At 36.9% G+C, this 16,120-nt stretch overlaps 1 protein-coding gene across 1 annotated transcript; it reads right to left on the bottom strand.

The window, feature by feature from the left end:
* Positions 1-2,942: 2,942 nt before the first annotated feature.
* LOC145702741 (uncharacterized) lies at positions 2,943-9,212 on the bottom strand. The gene is made up of 6 exons (XM_081780007.1): positions 9,209-9,212; positions 6,995-7,488; positions 6,132-6,401; positions 3,939-4,140; positions 3,149-3,474; positions 2,943-3,108 (listed from the first exon to the last, which is right to left on the bottom strand). Exons 1-6 carry the CDS (start codon positions 9,210-9,212, stop codon positions 2,983-2,985), a joined length of 1,422 nt encoding a protein of 473 aa, XP_081636133.1. The 3' UTR covers positions 2,943-2,982.
* Positions 9,213-16,120: the final 6,908 nt, after the last annotated feature.

Here is a 16,120-nt window from a genome sequence, read left to right as displayed (position 1 = left end):
TTTTCATTCTTGAGTGAACAGGGATTCGAAAGTCCTGTTCAGTGTTCAATCAAGTGAATAGATTGAACAGTTCACTCTGCACGAAATCAGACAAAAATTTTTTTTGGTTAACTAAGATTTTCGAAGCAAAATAGCTTTCTTATTATTAAAAAGAGACGGTTAAAAAAATGAGAGGATAAAAAATCGTCTCTTTCGTTAGATCATATTAACAGATGTACTCTCGTTACATTTTTTTCGCAAAAATACATTCTAGAACACAATTGTTGCTTTTTCACAGCAATCTTCTGCCGAGTTTCGGAGTCAAAAATTTTGACTCAAATTATCGATGACAAAGTAAATTTGGCAAAACAAGTCGAGTGAACAGAGTGAATAGTTCACTGCTCACTTGCTTTTTCAAATCGCTGTACACTTTTCATGCCAATAATTTTTCCCGATCCCTACTCTAGAGTGAACAGCAATTCGAAATCTCCGTTCACCGTGAAATTCACAGAGTGAACAGAGAAAACAGCAAATTTTGAACCCTTGATGATGAATTTTGAACGATGATGTTGCCACTGTGAATATAATAAATAAAATGAAAAACTAAATCAAATATTGAAATTTGAAAAAAAGGAGTAAAATTGGGAGCTCCCTTTTTTGGGAGCACGGAGGGAGCGGGATTACTGATTTTCTTCAAAATTTCAAAATTTCAGTCAATCCCTTATTCACAAACCCTGGTAGCCGTTGTAAAAATTCATAACTGACTATTTGTTGCGCTTCAAAAAGTAAAAGTAAACAGTTCTAGAAAGGGACATCTAGCTGACACACTTAGAAGTATTCTTGCATTGTACGCTAACTGTGCATCCTTGGCGCCCCTTTTGCAATTTCTGTTACGCTCAAATATCTCGTTTTGTAATCTCGCTTGTTACTCAGACGCGCTTTTCGCTTCTCAGAGGTAACATCTTGTTTCTGGGTTAACTGTTCATTGACCTTATAGCCTGACGAAGGAATCTATCTCCGAAACTAGTCGCTGCCAATAAATGAGCTAAGTACAATTTCCATGCATTTTCGAAATTTTTGAAGGCTAATATTTTGAGGAAAGATGTTCGTAAAGAGGTAATATTATACATCAAAATGATCCTCAGAGCACGAGGAATCTAAAAATATCAAATATAGACCCTCATCAAGTACTTGAAAAACAGGGGGATCCCTAAATTCACTATAATTTTCAGCAAATAAATTATCCAGAAAACGCTGTATGATGCGGAAAGCCAAATGATTGCTAGCTTTTTGAAATAACAACCGCAATTATTTTTATAGAATTTCGATTCCTTATACCTCGGATACCTGATTTAAGGAAGTGGGGAGTTGACGGTATAAAAATAAAATTTTTGCCAAATTATGCTTTTTTTCGTGTCTCTAAACGGCGTTTCTCCTTATTGATAGATACGTTTTTTATTGGGGACGCGTTTCGTCTACAAAAGTGCCTTCACCAGCCCTAGTACAGAATAAACTTTACAGCTCAGAAAAAGAAGAATACTCTCATCCAGAGTTCGAAATTTGTTGGCAGTACTGCCACGACTGCCACTGGCAGCTGCCAATTTCGGCAGTCACTTGGCAGTGGCAGTTACATTTTTCAAGTGCTGGCAGTTACTGGCAGCTGCCAACCGACTGCCACTTCGAAAGATATTAATTTCTTTCTAAAGTTTTCTTTCTAGAACCACAAAAAACAACGCTTATGATTCAAATTCGCTCCCGAAACCTGTTTTATTCAATTTTTTTAATCAGAAGAGACATTTAAATCTCAGATATCGTCTCTTTTATATGTTTAACTTGTCGAAAAGACTGTTTTGAACTTAGTTTGTGTTTAAAAATTTTTAAAAATAGTATCGAAATCGGCAGTATTTGGCAGTCACTTAGCAGTGGCAGTCGCCATTTAAAAAAAGTTGGCAGTCGCTTGGCAGTGGCAGTCGCCATTTTCTTTCAGATTTCGAACTCTGCTCTCATCTAAGAGTAGACAATTTCGAATGAGAACAAAACATCTTTTTTTGTTGCAAAAGGCATGGAAGGGAGTGCCGAGCAGCGTCGGGTAGACGCTAATACCTCTGGATGTAGGCCCCATAAAATACCTCTGGATTAGTTTTTGAAGTCCAAAGACCATGCGATCCAAATAACAAGACCCTTGAGGAATCTAATCACCGAAAATATATGCGGCATATAAATAATATGATATAATATGCCTTAAATTAGAGTTCGATGGTTGCAGGAGTAAGCAAATTTGTGCCTTAAATTGGGGTGCCTTAAGGGGGGGTCGACGAGAATTTTTTCCGGCGAGATCGTAATTTCGCTTATACTCATAGTCTGAATACGAATCTTATATTTTTGGAATCTACAGATCCTCCTGAATCTGTTGAGCCTAAAATCATTTGATAAAAATTAGATTTAGGGGGTGAAATGAACAAAATTGTAAAGAAATTGACCATTTATAGTGCTTTTTCGCGAAAATGGCCCTACTTTGAGGGGATTTTTGACCGATTTTTTCTGGTCAGAATTTTTTCTAGTTTTCGCCGCCTGATTTTTTCAACCCTTTTCTATCCCCCAATAAAATCAGATTTTCCCTATCTACTCAGGTTTTCCCGCATTTTTGGTCACGGAAATCCCGATTCTCGTCGACCCCCCCCCCCTTAAATCAGGTATCCGAGGTATAGATATTTAGAAGGACAAACTAAGATCAAAAGATTTGTTTAACATGTCGACTTTATAAAAGAAACGTAATGTAGAAGAATAATGTCTCTCGTTTTGATAATTTGCAGAAAATTCATAATTTGATTTTTTTGACAAAACCTCTTTCTTTTACGCCGAAAATGACTCGCAAATTTAATTTTCTACGGGAAAAAAATGAATTCCAAAATCTTTAAATTCCATCAAAAAGAATGTGAAAAATTCGAGACCGCATATTGAAAATGATAACAGTGTATTTTCTCGCAGCAAAATGATTTATAATCAGTCATCGCTACACATAAAGTCGCATATGCACATGAGGAAGTCTAGCTTTGAGCTGCCGCTTCCTTCTTCCTCATCTTTTGCGTGAGAAGTCCATTTGCAAGAATCTTCAAAAAACATGAAATCCTAAAAACATTTTATTTTCATCAAAAGAATTTCGCCTTACAAGGAGGAAAACGCAGCCAAGAAGAGAAAGCTTGACATTGACATCCAAATCGACCGGAAAAGTGACTCCAAACTTGTCCGCATCTGTGTAAATCTCTTTCAAAAATTCTCCGCCAGTGTCTTCCCATTTCTTTGAAACTTTACCAACAACAACGCCATCAGCAGTGGAGACTTCAAACTCAAGATCGCCACAGCAGGCGAATGACAAAGCCGGGCCAGTTAGTCGAAGAACTTCTTGATCGTCTGCGGTTTGAATGGAAAAAATCGGCTTTGACAAATCAGCAACTTGACGGATTTTCCCAACAATATTTCCATTTGTTAAAATATCTAATGATAAATGTCAATTAGTTACCTGAATAATTTGGATTGGGAATTTTTTTTAAAAACTGAATCTTTTTGCAACAAAATTCTTTCAGTATAAATTAACTGTGTATGTTAGTTATGTATTTACTTTTTTATTTCAAATTACGAAAATCAAAATTTTAAAAATATTACTTAGTAGTACTACTTACTTAGTTTGAGTATACCTTTCAAAAACAAATTTTGGTGCATAATAATCCCATCAGATTCTCTGAGGATGAGAAATAGCGTCAAAGGGGCGCGCGCAAGGATCCTCTTCTACCCTTAAGAGTCACATTACCTGCGCAACACACTATACCTTTGGCCAAGGTCCTTGGCCCGGTTTGATTTAGAAATGTTGAAAGATAATGTTTAATCTAAAATCAGGCGCCTGTTAAATGAAAAATTTTGTTTTTTTTTTGTTTGAATTGAAAAACACGTTTGTGACATACCCATTTTTTGAAGAAACAATGGCGAATAAATCAAGCCACATCTCACTTGAGGCTTAAAAGGTCGAACGAATCTGGCAATTTCTTCTCCATGATTGTTTGTAATAGCCATGTCGAAATCTCGGTTTGCTCCGCAACAGTTTCTTGCACAGAACCCACTTTTTTCTCCAGCATAAAAAACTTGATCACCTTTACTGTTTTTGATCTAAAAACTGATTTGAAAAAAGTCTTTTCCGAAAGACGGAAAAAATGAAAGCGTTTCAAAGAATACAGTATTAATTGATTTACTTATATTTGGAGAAAAAATCATTGTTACCAAAATTTTCAAAAATATGTATTATTGGGGCAAACAGAGTTAAAAATCTGAAAGAAAATAGCGACTACCACTGCCAAGTTACTGCCAAAATCGGCAGCTGACTGTCAAAAAATTCCAATTTTAAAAGTATTTATACAATTTTTTAAGATCAAACTAGGTTGAACGCAGTCTTTTTGACAAGTTTAACATATAAAATAAACATTATTTGAAATATAAATGTCTCTTTTGAGAAGAGAAACGGAATAAATTTGGTCTCGGGAGAAAAATTTGATCATTGACGTTTTTTTTCTTTGTCATTCTAGAAAGAAAACAAAATATCTTTGGAAGCTGTCAGTGGCAGTCGTGACATTACTGCCAGAAAATTTCGGGGAGACCCTCGACTCGCCGCGATTTTCGCCTGACCCTCGACTCGCAGGGAAAAAATATGCAGACAGAATCCCGGCGAGTCGAGGGTCAATTAGCCTAACCCTATCACTTATCGCTAAGCACAATTCCTCGACAATTTTCCTAAACCCTAACCATAAACCAAAACAATAGCTCTTACTTTACCTTTTCTCTGGGAAATATTTGATAAGGAATGATTAAGAATATATATATATATATATATATATATATATATAATATATATATACAATATTTAAGCGTTAATAATGGGTATAATTGGCGATTCTAGCAATCTCTAGAACACCCTCGACTCGCCGGGAAAAAATATGGAAAGTCCCGGGTGACCCTCCGAATCCCTGGGCACCCTCCGAATCCCTGGGTTTTTGGCGAAAGTCCAGGGATTCGGAGGGTGATGTTCTAGAAAACCCCTACAAATGATCAAAAAACATCTTTAATTTATCATTTTTCAAAATATATCAAAAATTACGCATTTTATAAGATAGCTTGTATGTCATATTTGATTAAACACTAACCCTTAAAAGAAGAAAATTGAATGAAAGCAAAAAGTATTTTTAAAATCATTTCAATTTCATCAATAGTATATGCTCACAATTTGTGAGTCACCAATATTACATTTAGAACATTTAATAAGTATGCTAAAGTTGTTTTGCTTTCAACCCTAACAAATTTTTAGAGAAAACTAATCAATGAATCTGATTTAAAACAGCTAAAAGCTTTTTCTAGAACACTTTGGATTTGACCCTCCGAATCCCTGGGTTTTCGATTTTGCCCAGGGATTGGGAGGGTACCCGAAAGTCCCGGCGAGTCGAGGGTTCCCGAAATTTCGAACTCTTGGGGCGAAACCAAAAAAGTTATTTTTCGGATTCTGTCTTAAGGACCCCCGTCAGTTTTTTCGAAGAATCAGATTTTGGAATTTAAAAATTTTTACCTTTGAAATGAATAATACAGGTCAAAAAACGATATTGAGGCTTCGATTTTTTGGGGTCTATCTCGACTCCAAAATGGCATTTAAAAGTTAGACTTATCTCCGAAAATTGACGAATTTGCCCTAATTTTGGCAAAAATATTGATTTTTATTTGTCAAGAATTCCTTCTCTCAAGTTTGTGAAGGTTAACCTGAGGACGCATTGAGAACCGAATGGCTCTTGCATGGTTTTTTGAAAATTTTAAGCTTTTCGAAGGAAAAAGCTGACGGGGGAGGTCCTTAATCAGCCATTGCTAACGGCCAATAAGGTAAAGTGAAGCAATCTTATTAAAATTATCCATTAATACACTTCTATCTCTCGGTCTATGCGGATAACTGCCTGAGACGTAGTGTAAAATCGAAACTTTCAATTATCTTTTCGTCAACAAAATTATTAAAATAATTTAAATAAAGACGCATGCCATATTTTCCGCGATAAATTTTTTGCTCATAAAAGGTTTTTAACGGTAACCCTACTTCACCCTTATAAGTCGTGAATAAAAACACTTGCCTTGTATTGATTAGCTGTTTCGAAGCCAGAGTAAGTCTCAAAAGCTTCAACTTGTTGCTCGATAGTCAGTTTTTTCACGTTATACAGATACTCGAGTCCATAAGGAAGATCTTCTGGAATATTTTCTGGCTCAGGTGCCCAGCCAACATTTTGCTGAACATTGATGATGATTGATTGTCGAACTGGTGCAGAACTTTCTTTGGCAGTCTCAGATTCTTCCTGGCTTTTATTTTGATTCTCATCAGCTTGGGGCTGTATTGCAATTGGTGGCTTCAACAGGTCACGAAATATTTCTATTTTTTATGAGATTATATAACAATTATTTATGGAAATTCTGGACAATTTTAAGAGGTTTTCTCGCGACACTTTTGAAAAGCTCTTGTTGAGATTGAAGGTTACACAAAAGCCACGAGAACTTTATTTTGTTCTTGAGAAGGAGGAATAAGAAATGAAACAGGTTTCTGAAAGAAGATAAAATAATTTAAGCGATTTGGATAGGACATTTTTTTCTGGCAATGCATCAAATTCTTGGACATTTTTGCGCAAATCGTGCGAGACAAAATATCCAGAACTTACATTAATAACTGGTCAAAACTTGACTGTTGAAAATTTGCACGTTGAGATTCAAATAAACAGTCCTATGAAAATCTGATTTTTTTCTTTTTCCTTGATTCAAAGACCGAAATTCTTTACTATTAAATTCTACGGACTTTTTCTTCCTTTTTTTATCCTTAAATTTTTTAAAAAAATTCAAACTCTAACAAAGTCGTTTGGGACGCCCTTAACGCCCAAGATTTATCTTTGTTGATATCAAATTATTTTTTCGTGACCAAAGACTGAAGTGGCTGCCCATTAGGATTTACTTGAGGAGCAACAGGAGGAATTGGTTGAACTGGTTGAACAGGAGCTACTTGTTGTTGGATCGGATTTCCGTATGCATCGACTTGAGGAGCAGGAGCATAGCCAGGCTGAACAGGTGCTTGTTGAGGAATCGGTTGCCCATACGCATCGACTTGAGGAGCAGGTGCATATCCAGGTTGAGGAACTGGTGCTTGTTGAGGAATTGGTTGCCCATACGCATCATATTGAGGAGCAGGTACATTGCCAGGTTGAAGTACCGGTGCTTGTTGAGTAATCGGCGCTTGTTGAGGAATGGGCTGAGCTGAGCCATATCCAGGTTGAGGAACTGGAGCTTGTTGAGGAAGAGGCTGTCCATAAGCATCAACTTGAGGAGCAGGGGCATAACCAGGTTGAGGAGCATAGCCAAGTTGCGGCGCCGGGGCATACCCTGGCTGCTGAGCTGGAGCATAGCCTGGCTGAGGAGCTGGTGCGTAACCAGGCTGAGGCTGAGCGTATCCTTTTTGTGAATTTTATATTAGAAACTGACTGATTATTAAGGCGAAAATTCGAGACAGTCCCTTCAGCAGTAAATACGAAGCTCAAAGACATTTTATCAAAAAAACGATTTTTATTATCAGTGATTATTTATCACTAAAGAGATCTTCCTCCGTTTTGGCCATTTTCAACTGAAAACCGGCACGGAAAAAAACAACTTTGGCATCATATATCGTATAGGGATCATTTTTGGATTTAATATAAATTATAGGCAAAAGTCAATTTCAGGAGTTAAGAAGATTTGGAGTAACAAAACCTGGAGAAACCGAAATTTTCAAACCGATTTTTAAGGGTGTTAAAGTCATAATTAAGGGTATCTGACTCGGTCAAAAGAAAGCCCGGGCCATAAGCCGAGTTTTCGCCGGGATTTGAGGGGGCCGGGAGGCCCTTAACACCCTAAAAATCGGTTTGAAAATTTCGGTTTCTCCAGGTTTTGTTACTCTAAATCTTCTTAACTCCTGAAATTGTGTCGAGCCTAAATTATATTATATTATATAATTATATTACAGTTAATTATGGAATTTTTGGACATTTTTTGTCCCATGATTTTCTCAAAAATGTCCAAAAATTTTATACACGCTCCCAAAAAAATGTCCCATCCAAATCTCTTAAAATTTTTCTTTTTGATGAAAACTTGATCAACCTCTTTTTCCTCCTCCTTCCAAAGACAAAAAATATTCTAGGGGTATGAGATCAACCTTCAATTCTATTATTCTTAAAGAAAAAGTAAGATTTTTGACAAAAAAACGTCATATCTGATAAAAAAAACTGAAAATTTAATATTTTGGCGTAGAAAATGTTTTGAAAAAATGTCCCAAGAAAAGCCCTTAAAATCGCAAAAATGTCCAAAAATTTGATGTCCGAAAATTCCATTGAAAATTGTTTATAATTTTGACGCTGAAAATTCCGAATCTGAAAAAAATTAGTTTGTGTGACCTCAGAAAGTACAATTTTTTGCACCCAAAAAGCTATTTCCAGAGCGCCTCAAGGTAGAGAAAAACAAAGCTCACCATTGGAAAGAGCGCACTCAATTTAGTCAGAAACAAAAAGAAAATGTTTTGGTCATCACAGTCGTAGAGTACATATTGACCGATAACTGTATGTTTTTGATGATTTTAAGACGTCATCGACCGGAATGACGACATCAAACAGCTGATTTTTTCGCGCGCCACCCTACGTATAATATACGTCGTATATAGGCTCTAAAGAAAGCTCGAGTGCTATCTCCTATTCCCTAGTACAGTGGTATTCTACACAAAAATGATTTGCTCAAGCAAAACCGTCCACTCGGAGGCGCTGAAATTCGAAAATTTCGATAAAGGCCATTTTCAGGGAATTTCTATGGAAATACGGCCGATTTGTGCTGATAAAGACTCGATCTGCGACATGATTTAGATAAAATTTATTATCTTTAGTATAGAGAAATGATTTTGTGAAGTTATAAAAAATCTTCTATAAAACCTATCGTAAATATCGGGGTAACCGATGGGGTTTCTCTTGACCAAAAAAGCGGGAAACAAGATTGGATAGGAAGAATCGAATTGTTACGGGAAAATTAAAGGGTTGTTAAACTCTACCAAAGAAATATAATAATAAATATCAGGTAAAATCCGCTTAAATTAAGGCCCTTTTCGAGAAAATTCACCAAAAATGGTCATTTTTTACAAATTCATCAATTTTACCCATTACAACCGATTTTTATCAAATGATTTCAACAGACTTGTCAGGATTTGTTGATTCTAAAAATATAATATTTATATGCGCGCTAAATTTGATAAACCGAAAAAGTAGACCGCTAAAATTTTTGGGAAATCAGTGATTTCAAATCACTATGAATCACAGACAACCTATACTTATCTATGAATCATATAATTTTTGTCAGTGAATTAAAGAATTTAATCGTAAACAATAGTATTATCTGACCAAATAAGCGGGAAAATAAACTTTTAATTCTTTCCTGGTTGAGGTTGACCATAACCTGGATGAGCTTGAACGGGCGCCATTCCACTCACTTGAGGTGCATTTTGCTCCAATACGTCCTCTGCAACTTTGTCAGAATCTGCTCCAGCATTTTCCGTACTTGTTGATTCTGGAGCGACCATATTTGGCTTCATCAGAAGCCAACCTTGACAGCTAAATGTTTTATTTAGGACCCCTTTTTTGATCAAAATTATTTTCAGTAAAAGATTTCCTGTTTTTTTAAATTACTTTTACCAAAAAGATTGAAAATTGATTCGCAAACTTCCTAAAGCGCAGTTTTGTTTGATTATGATTTTGTCAAAAGAGACCTGGTTTATAACGGACCGGGCGGCGCTGTTCAATAACCCTCGTTTTTTATAATTTTAAACAGATTTATTCCATCAAACTCGTTCTTGAGACCCAAAATCTAAATGAAAATATATTATCCGAAGATCTTTTCAGAAGAGACGTTTTCGAAGGGCAAACAGACCCTTTCTTTGATGATTCAGAAATTTCGAGGATATTGAATAGCGCCGCCTAACCGAACCAATGGCTCGAAATAAGAGCAAGAGCTCGGCACAGGGTTCGAAATCCGCCGAAAACCCCTGTTCACTGTTCACTCTACAGAGTCTACAGTAGAGTGAATTTCACTCGGTGAACAGCGATTTAAAAGAACTGATCACTGTTCACTCGAAATCCGAAAAAATTCTTGTCGCGAAATTTTTAAAGTCAAACTAGATTTTTTGGGGCTAACGAGCACTGATAAGCTCTAAAACAGACGATCTTTGAACGTGAACGAAAAAACCAATGAGTTCTCTGTCAGAAAATGCGCACGTAAGGGCCTCTGGCCCGTCGAGTGCTTAATAAATTGGTGATTTTATGCCAAAATCTGAAGTCAGTTCAGACTTCCGCTACTGAGACCTTATAAAATTAGTTTTCAATTTGCCGGTGATAAGACCAGAGTTCGAAATCTGAAAAATAATGGCGACTTCCACTGCCAAGTGACTTCCAGCCTTATTTAAGGGTAAAACATGAAATCGGCGCGGCGCGGCTGCCCTTCAGGGCCCCGCCGTGACCTATTTTTCAGAGACCTGTCAAATCTGAACGAAGAAAGTATTTTCATAATTTTTTGCGTTATGATCATCAAGGCCTGCACTTTCATAAGGACAATTTTGAAAGAATTGTGAGCGTAGAAGTATGAAAAAATGGGATGACTTGCTCAAAGTCTATCTCCTCCCACAATTTTCGTCCGATTTTTCCCAAATTAGAACCATTTTGTAGAGCGCCGTCTACTCTACAAATTCGTAGACTTTCTTTTAAATTTTTATCTTATAGATCTTTAGACGGAGCTTGGAAATGAGCGCTCCCTCGAAAAAGACATTAGCAGGAGCGCAGCGTGTGAAAAAGGCGGCCGCGGAGTGATAGCGCTCATTTCAAAGCTCCGTCTAAAATCTTTAAAATTAAAATTTAAAAAGTTAGTCTATGAATTTGTAGAGTAGACGGAGCTCTACAAAATGGTTCTAATTTGGGAAAGATCGGACGAAAATTGTGGGAGGAGATAGACTTTGAGCAAGTCATCCCATTTTTTCATACTTCTACGCTCACGATTCTTTCAAAATTGTCTTTATGAAAGTGCAGGCTTTGATGATCTTAACGCAAAAAGAATTATGAAAATACTTTCTCCGTTCAGATTAAACGGACCTCTGAAAAATAGGTCACGGCGGGGCACTGAACGGGCAGCCACGCCGCGCCGATTTCATGTTTTACCCTTAAATTGCAACTGCCACTGCCGAATCGGCAGTGCCGATTGACTGCGAAAATCGGAAGCTGCTAGTTGACCGCCAAAAACTGCGGGTTTCGATACTATTTTAAATAGTAAATAGTCTATTTATAAAGATTTTTAAAGTCAAACTAAGTTCAAAACAGTCGTTTTGACGAATTGGCCATATAACAGAAGCATAATCCGATATCAAAATGTCTCTTTTGATGAGAAAAATGAAATTTAATATGTCTCGGTAGCAAAATTTGATTATAATCGTTATATTCTTTATCATTTGAGAAAAAATCAATAAATTTCGAAGTGGCAGTAGATTGGCAGCTGCCAGTAATTGCCAGTCCTTGAAAAATGTAACTGCTACTGCCAAGTGACTGCCAAAATTGGCAGCTGCAAGTGGCAATCGTGGCAGTACTGCAAACAAATTTCGAACTCTGGGTAAGACTTTTTAGTGTATATGAATAAGAGTTTTTATAAGAAAACAAAGAAACTTGCCTTCAAAAATTATTATTCGCACGACAAAAACTTGATTTTTACCTTAGCTGACACTAAAAATACAAAACTGATGTATTTAAATACGAAAAAACATCTTTATAAATGTGTTCTAGAGACAAACAATATTTATTAATTTTGAAACATTATGTAAATAAAAATCTTTAAAGGAGGTACCGGGCGGTTTTCAGAAAATTGACCATTTTCAAACAGCCCTCTGGCTCAGATGGGTAAGAAAATTTTTATAAACTCTTCTTCTACTTATAGATTTGGCCTTAAACTAGAGTTAAAATTTTTTCAGAAAAAATGATTAAGGAAGTTTGGCCATAGAGAGCTCAACTTCAAGTCATGTCCGTGAAAATCATCATTTTGCGTCATTTTTGAACGCGATTTTTCTAATGAAAATATTTCTTGAAGGACCCCCGTCAACAATTTTCCTCGAAAAATCGAAAATTTCAAAAAAGCCATATTTTGGCTTCTTAGCGTCCCTGGAAGTTCAATTTACCATAAAAACTTGCTCGGAGCACTTCTTGACCCATAAAAATCTAAAATTATAGCAAAATTGGGATTTTTTCGTCATTTTTCGTCAAAAAGTCCGATTTTCAAACGCGATTTTGAGGGTGTTAGAGTCGAGATAGACCCCCAAAAAATAAAGCCTCAAAATCGTTTTTTGACCTGTAGAATCCATTTCCGGGGTCAAAATTATGAAATTCCGAATAAATTTTTCGAAAATTGTTGACGGGGGGAGGGTTTTTCTGGGACATATTTGCAAGAATAATGTTCCATTTTTGTGCGCATTTGTCAACCGAGAAAATTTAAAAGGAAAAAATAGGGTGTTTTTTTCAAAAATCAGGATCTTTTTATAAGAAATCAATGGCTTTTACTGTTTAATTGACCAAAAATGGTAAAAAAAGGTAAAAAATACGTTTCGATGATGAAATTTGCCATTTTTCGACGAAAAATTTATCGAAGAAAAAATTTTGAGCCCCTACGGCGGGACATTTTTTGGAAGACTGTTGCCCACTTTTGCGGGGACGGACGGTGCCGGTACCAATCCAAAATTGGTACCCGGTACCAAATTTCTGGTACCCTGTACCAAAAATTGTCAGGATACCGAGCCAAAATTGATTTTAAAAGGTGTATTCGGTCAATAAATGAAGTTTTCTTACACTTCAGCCGCGGAGCGGACATTAGTTTTTTGACGAGTCAGAAATAATGTTTGACTTTGGTACCGGGTACCAATTTTTTGGTACCGGGTACCAATTTGGTACCGGCACCGTCCGTCTCCCCACTTTTGTGGACATTTTTATGAAATTTTAGGACAAAAAATGTCCACAAAAGAGGAAAATAACTGTAACTGTATATGTAGAAGTGAAATTTCGAATAAGCAATCAATGATTTCCAATCAGGCATTGCAAGAAGGTAACCGTTATTTTCTGCGGAAAGTTTGATTTCTCTAGAACATTTATTTTTAAAGTGGATAAAACGGTACTAGGTAATCAGTTACAAAATATGAGCCACCAAACGACGCAGTCCAGAGTTGGAAAAGTATTACTAGGCTTACCGCGGTGTTTTTCGATTTTCAAGGTTCTTTTGAAAAATCTCCCCATACTTTCAGAACATATGCATCAAGACAAGCCTTGAAAAACTGCACTTACAGAATTTTCGATATGAGTCATCTTACCTCTTTTTTTGGGGGATTTTTAGCGAGAAAAAAAGCACTAGTTTGATTAGAAGCGGCTTTTGAGTGCGTGCTAGATCGATTTTGATAATTTGATGCCTACCATGTGAAAGATAAGCGCAAGATGCATCGAAACATATGAAATTTATTATTGCGGAGTGCTTCCTTCATATGATTCTAGAGCTCCAAAGTTGACGCAAGCAGCCAGATACGAAAATCCAATATTATCAACTTCTGATATAAGCATGCTATGATGATGTTTTATAGCTCAAATTGAAGCTTATTAATTACTGATCAAAATGGTGTGGTATTTTTTTTGACCAACCGGTTGTGCTTCCGGTTCGTCGCGGTTCTTGCCCGGAAATAGGTTAAAATGTAGGAATTTGTATATCAAACAAATTAAATATTATATTAAATTAAATTATATTAAATTAAATATTATATTAAATATTACAAAAGGAATACTCAGGGCTCTCTGATTGGCTCGCTCCTCGGAGAGCGCCCTCCACTGGGGCTTCAAAAATAAAAGCCAATCAGAGAGCATTTGGTCAATATTAAAGGGGACACTCTGTGGAAATAGTTTCACCTTTTTTCTGCTGCAGGAGCCCGGAATTCCGGGGCTTGGAGTAAATTGGGAGCTCCAAATTTGCTCCCCATTTAAAATTTTTTCTGAAATTCGATAATTTAAATTAGAATCTAATCTGCGCACAGAAAAATAAAAAACGCTTACTTTATAGTTTTTTTTTCTTAAGGGTAATGGTATACATCGGCGCGGCGCTGCTCGCTCGACCCGCGCTCCGCCAGAACCTATTTCTCACGAAGCCGTAAAATCTGAACAGATGAAGATTTTTTCAAAATTCAAAAAGATTCTGAATAATCAAAGTCACTTCTATTAACACAGCAAAAATGATAATGATTTTCAAAGAGGAACTATCTGAAAATTGCCACTTTCCTTCAAACGACATTTTCTTCGATATTTCTCATCCAAAATTTTTGAAAATTAGACTGTCTGGTAGAGAATCGTCAGCTCTAAAAATCCTGTTTTTCAGATTTTTGTTTTAAGCTTTCATTAATCTTACATCGCGATTCGTAAAGAGCGCTACTTCTTCTCGCGCCTCTCCGCTCTATTTTTCACGCCACGACCTCACAGCGCTGACTTCAAGGTCGCATATTAATATCCGAAGCAGGGATGTAAATCACCACAACCACCCCACCACTGTGGCGGGGTGATTTTCCACCACCACCTTTTTTCAGTGGTGGTGGTGGTGTGATTTTTCACCAACCACCATTTTCAGTGGTGGTGGTGGGGTGATTTTTCACCACCACCCTTTTTGAGTGGTGGTGGTGGGGTGATTTTTTACCACTCAAATGGTGGTTGTGGGGTGGTAAATCTATTGGCAAAATTATCTAAAAATATTCTCCAAAAGTGAAAATAATAAATAAAATCGTGATAGCGGTACTCGAAAAATGATACCTGGCCCTTTTTTATTGAAAAATAGGCTTTGATGATAAATTTATCACGTCGAAAATGGTTACTGTGGGGAAATTCTTCACCATTTTCAGTGGTGGTGGTGGGGTGATTTTTCACCATCACCATTTTCAGTGGTGGTGGTGGGGTGATTTTTCACTATCACCATTTTCAGTGGTGGTGGTGGGGTGATTTTTTTCACCACCGACCACCCCACCATTTTGCTGTGGTGGGGTGAAAATGGTGGGGTGATTTACATCCCTGATCCGAAGAGCTTAAAACAATAATCTGAAAAACAGGATTTGTAGAGCTGACGATTCTCTACAAGACAGTCTAATTTTCAAAAATTTTGGATGAGAAATATCGAAGAAAATGTCGTTTGAAGGAAAGTGGCAATTTTCATATAGTTCCTCTTTGACAATCATTATCATTTTTGCTGTGTTAATAGAAGTGACTTTGATTATTCAGAACCTTTTTGAATTTTGAAAAAATCTTTATTCGTTCAGATTTTACGGCTTCGTGAGAAATAGGTTCTGGCGGAGCCAGAGTTCGAAATCTGAAAGAAAATGGCGACTGCGACTGCCAAGCGACTGCCAACTTTTTTTAAATGGCGACTGCCACTGCTAAGTGACTGCCAAATACTGCCGATTTCGATACTATTTTTAAAAATTTTTAAAGTCGTTAAACTAAGTTCAAAACAGTCTTTTCGACAAGTTAAACATATAAAAGAGACAATATCTGAGATTTAAATGTATCTTCTGATTAAAAAAATTGAATAATACAGGTTTCGGGAGCGAATTTGAATCATAAGCGTTGTTTTTTGTGGTTCTAGAAAGAAAACTTTAGAAAGAAATTAATATCTTTCGAAGTGGCAGTCGGTTGGCAGCTGCCAGTAACTGCCAGCACTTGAAAAATGTAACTGCCACTGCAAAGTGACTGCCGAAATTGGCAGCTGCCAGTGGCAGTCGTGGCAGTACTGCCAACAAATTTCGAACTCTGGGCGGAGCGCTGATCGAGCGAGCAGCGCCGCGCCGATGTATACCATTAACTTCTCAATACACGGGCGCGCGACTAAGCGCTCAAAACACGGGGTCCAATTATTGGACCACAATGCATTATCCAGCCCCGCGCGGCGCGCCAAATTCAGAGTGTGAAAAACAGCGCTCAGGACTTTTGGCTCGAATTGACGTCTCCGTCAAGTAAAAAAGCTCGTGAATATA

Source organism: Oikopleura dioica, chromosome 1, assembly GCF_907165135.1.
Source record: "Oikopleura dioica chromosome 1, OKI2018_I68_1.0, whole genome shotgun sequence".
Lineage (NCBI taxonomy): Eukaryota > Metazoa > Chordata > Appendicularia > Copelata > Oikopleuridae > Oikopleura > Oikopleura dioica.
The sequence above is the reverse complement of the archived record's forward strand: the minus strand, read 5'-3'. Positions and strand labels throughout refer to the sequence as shown.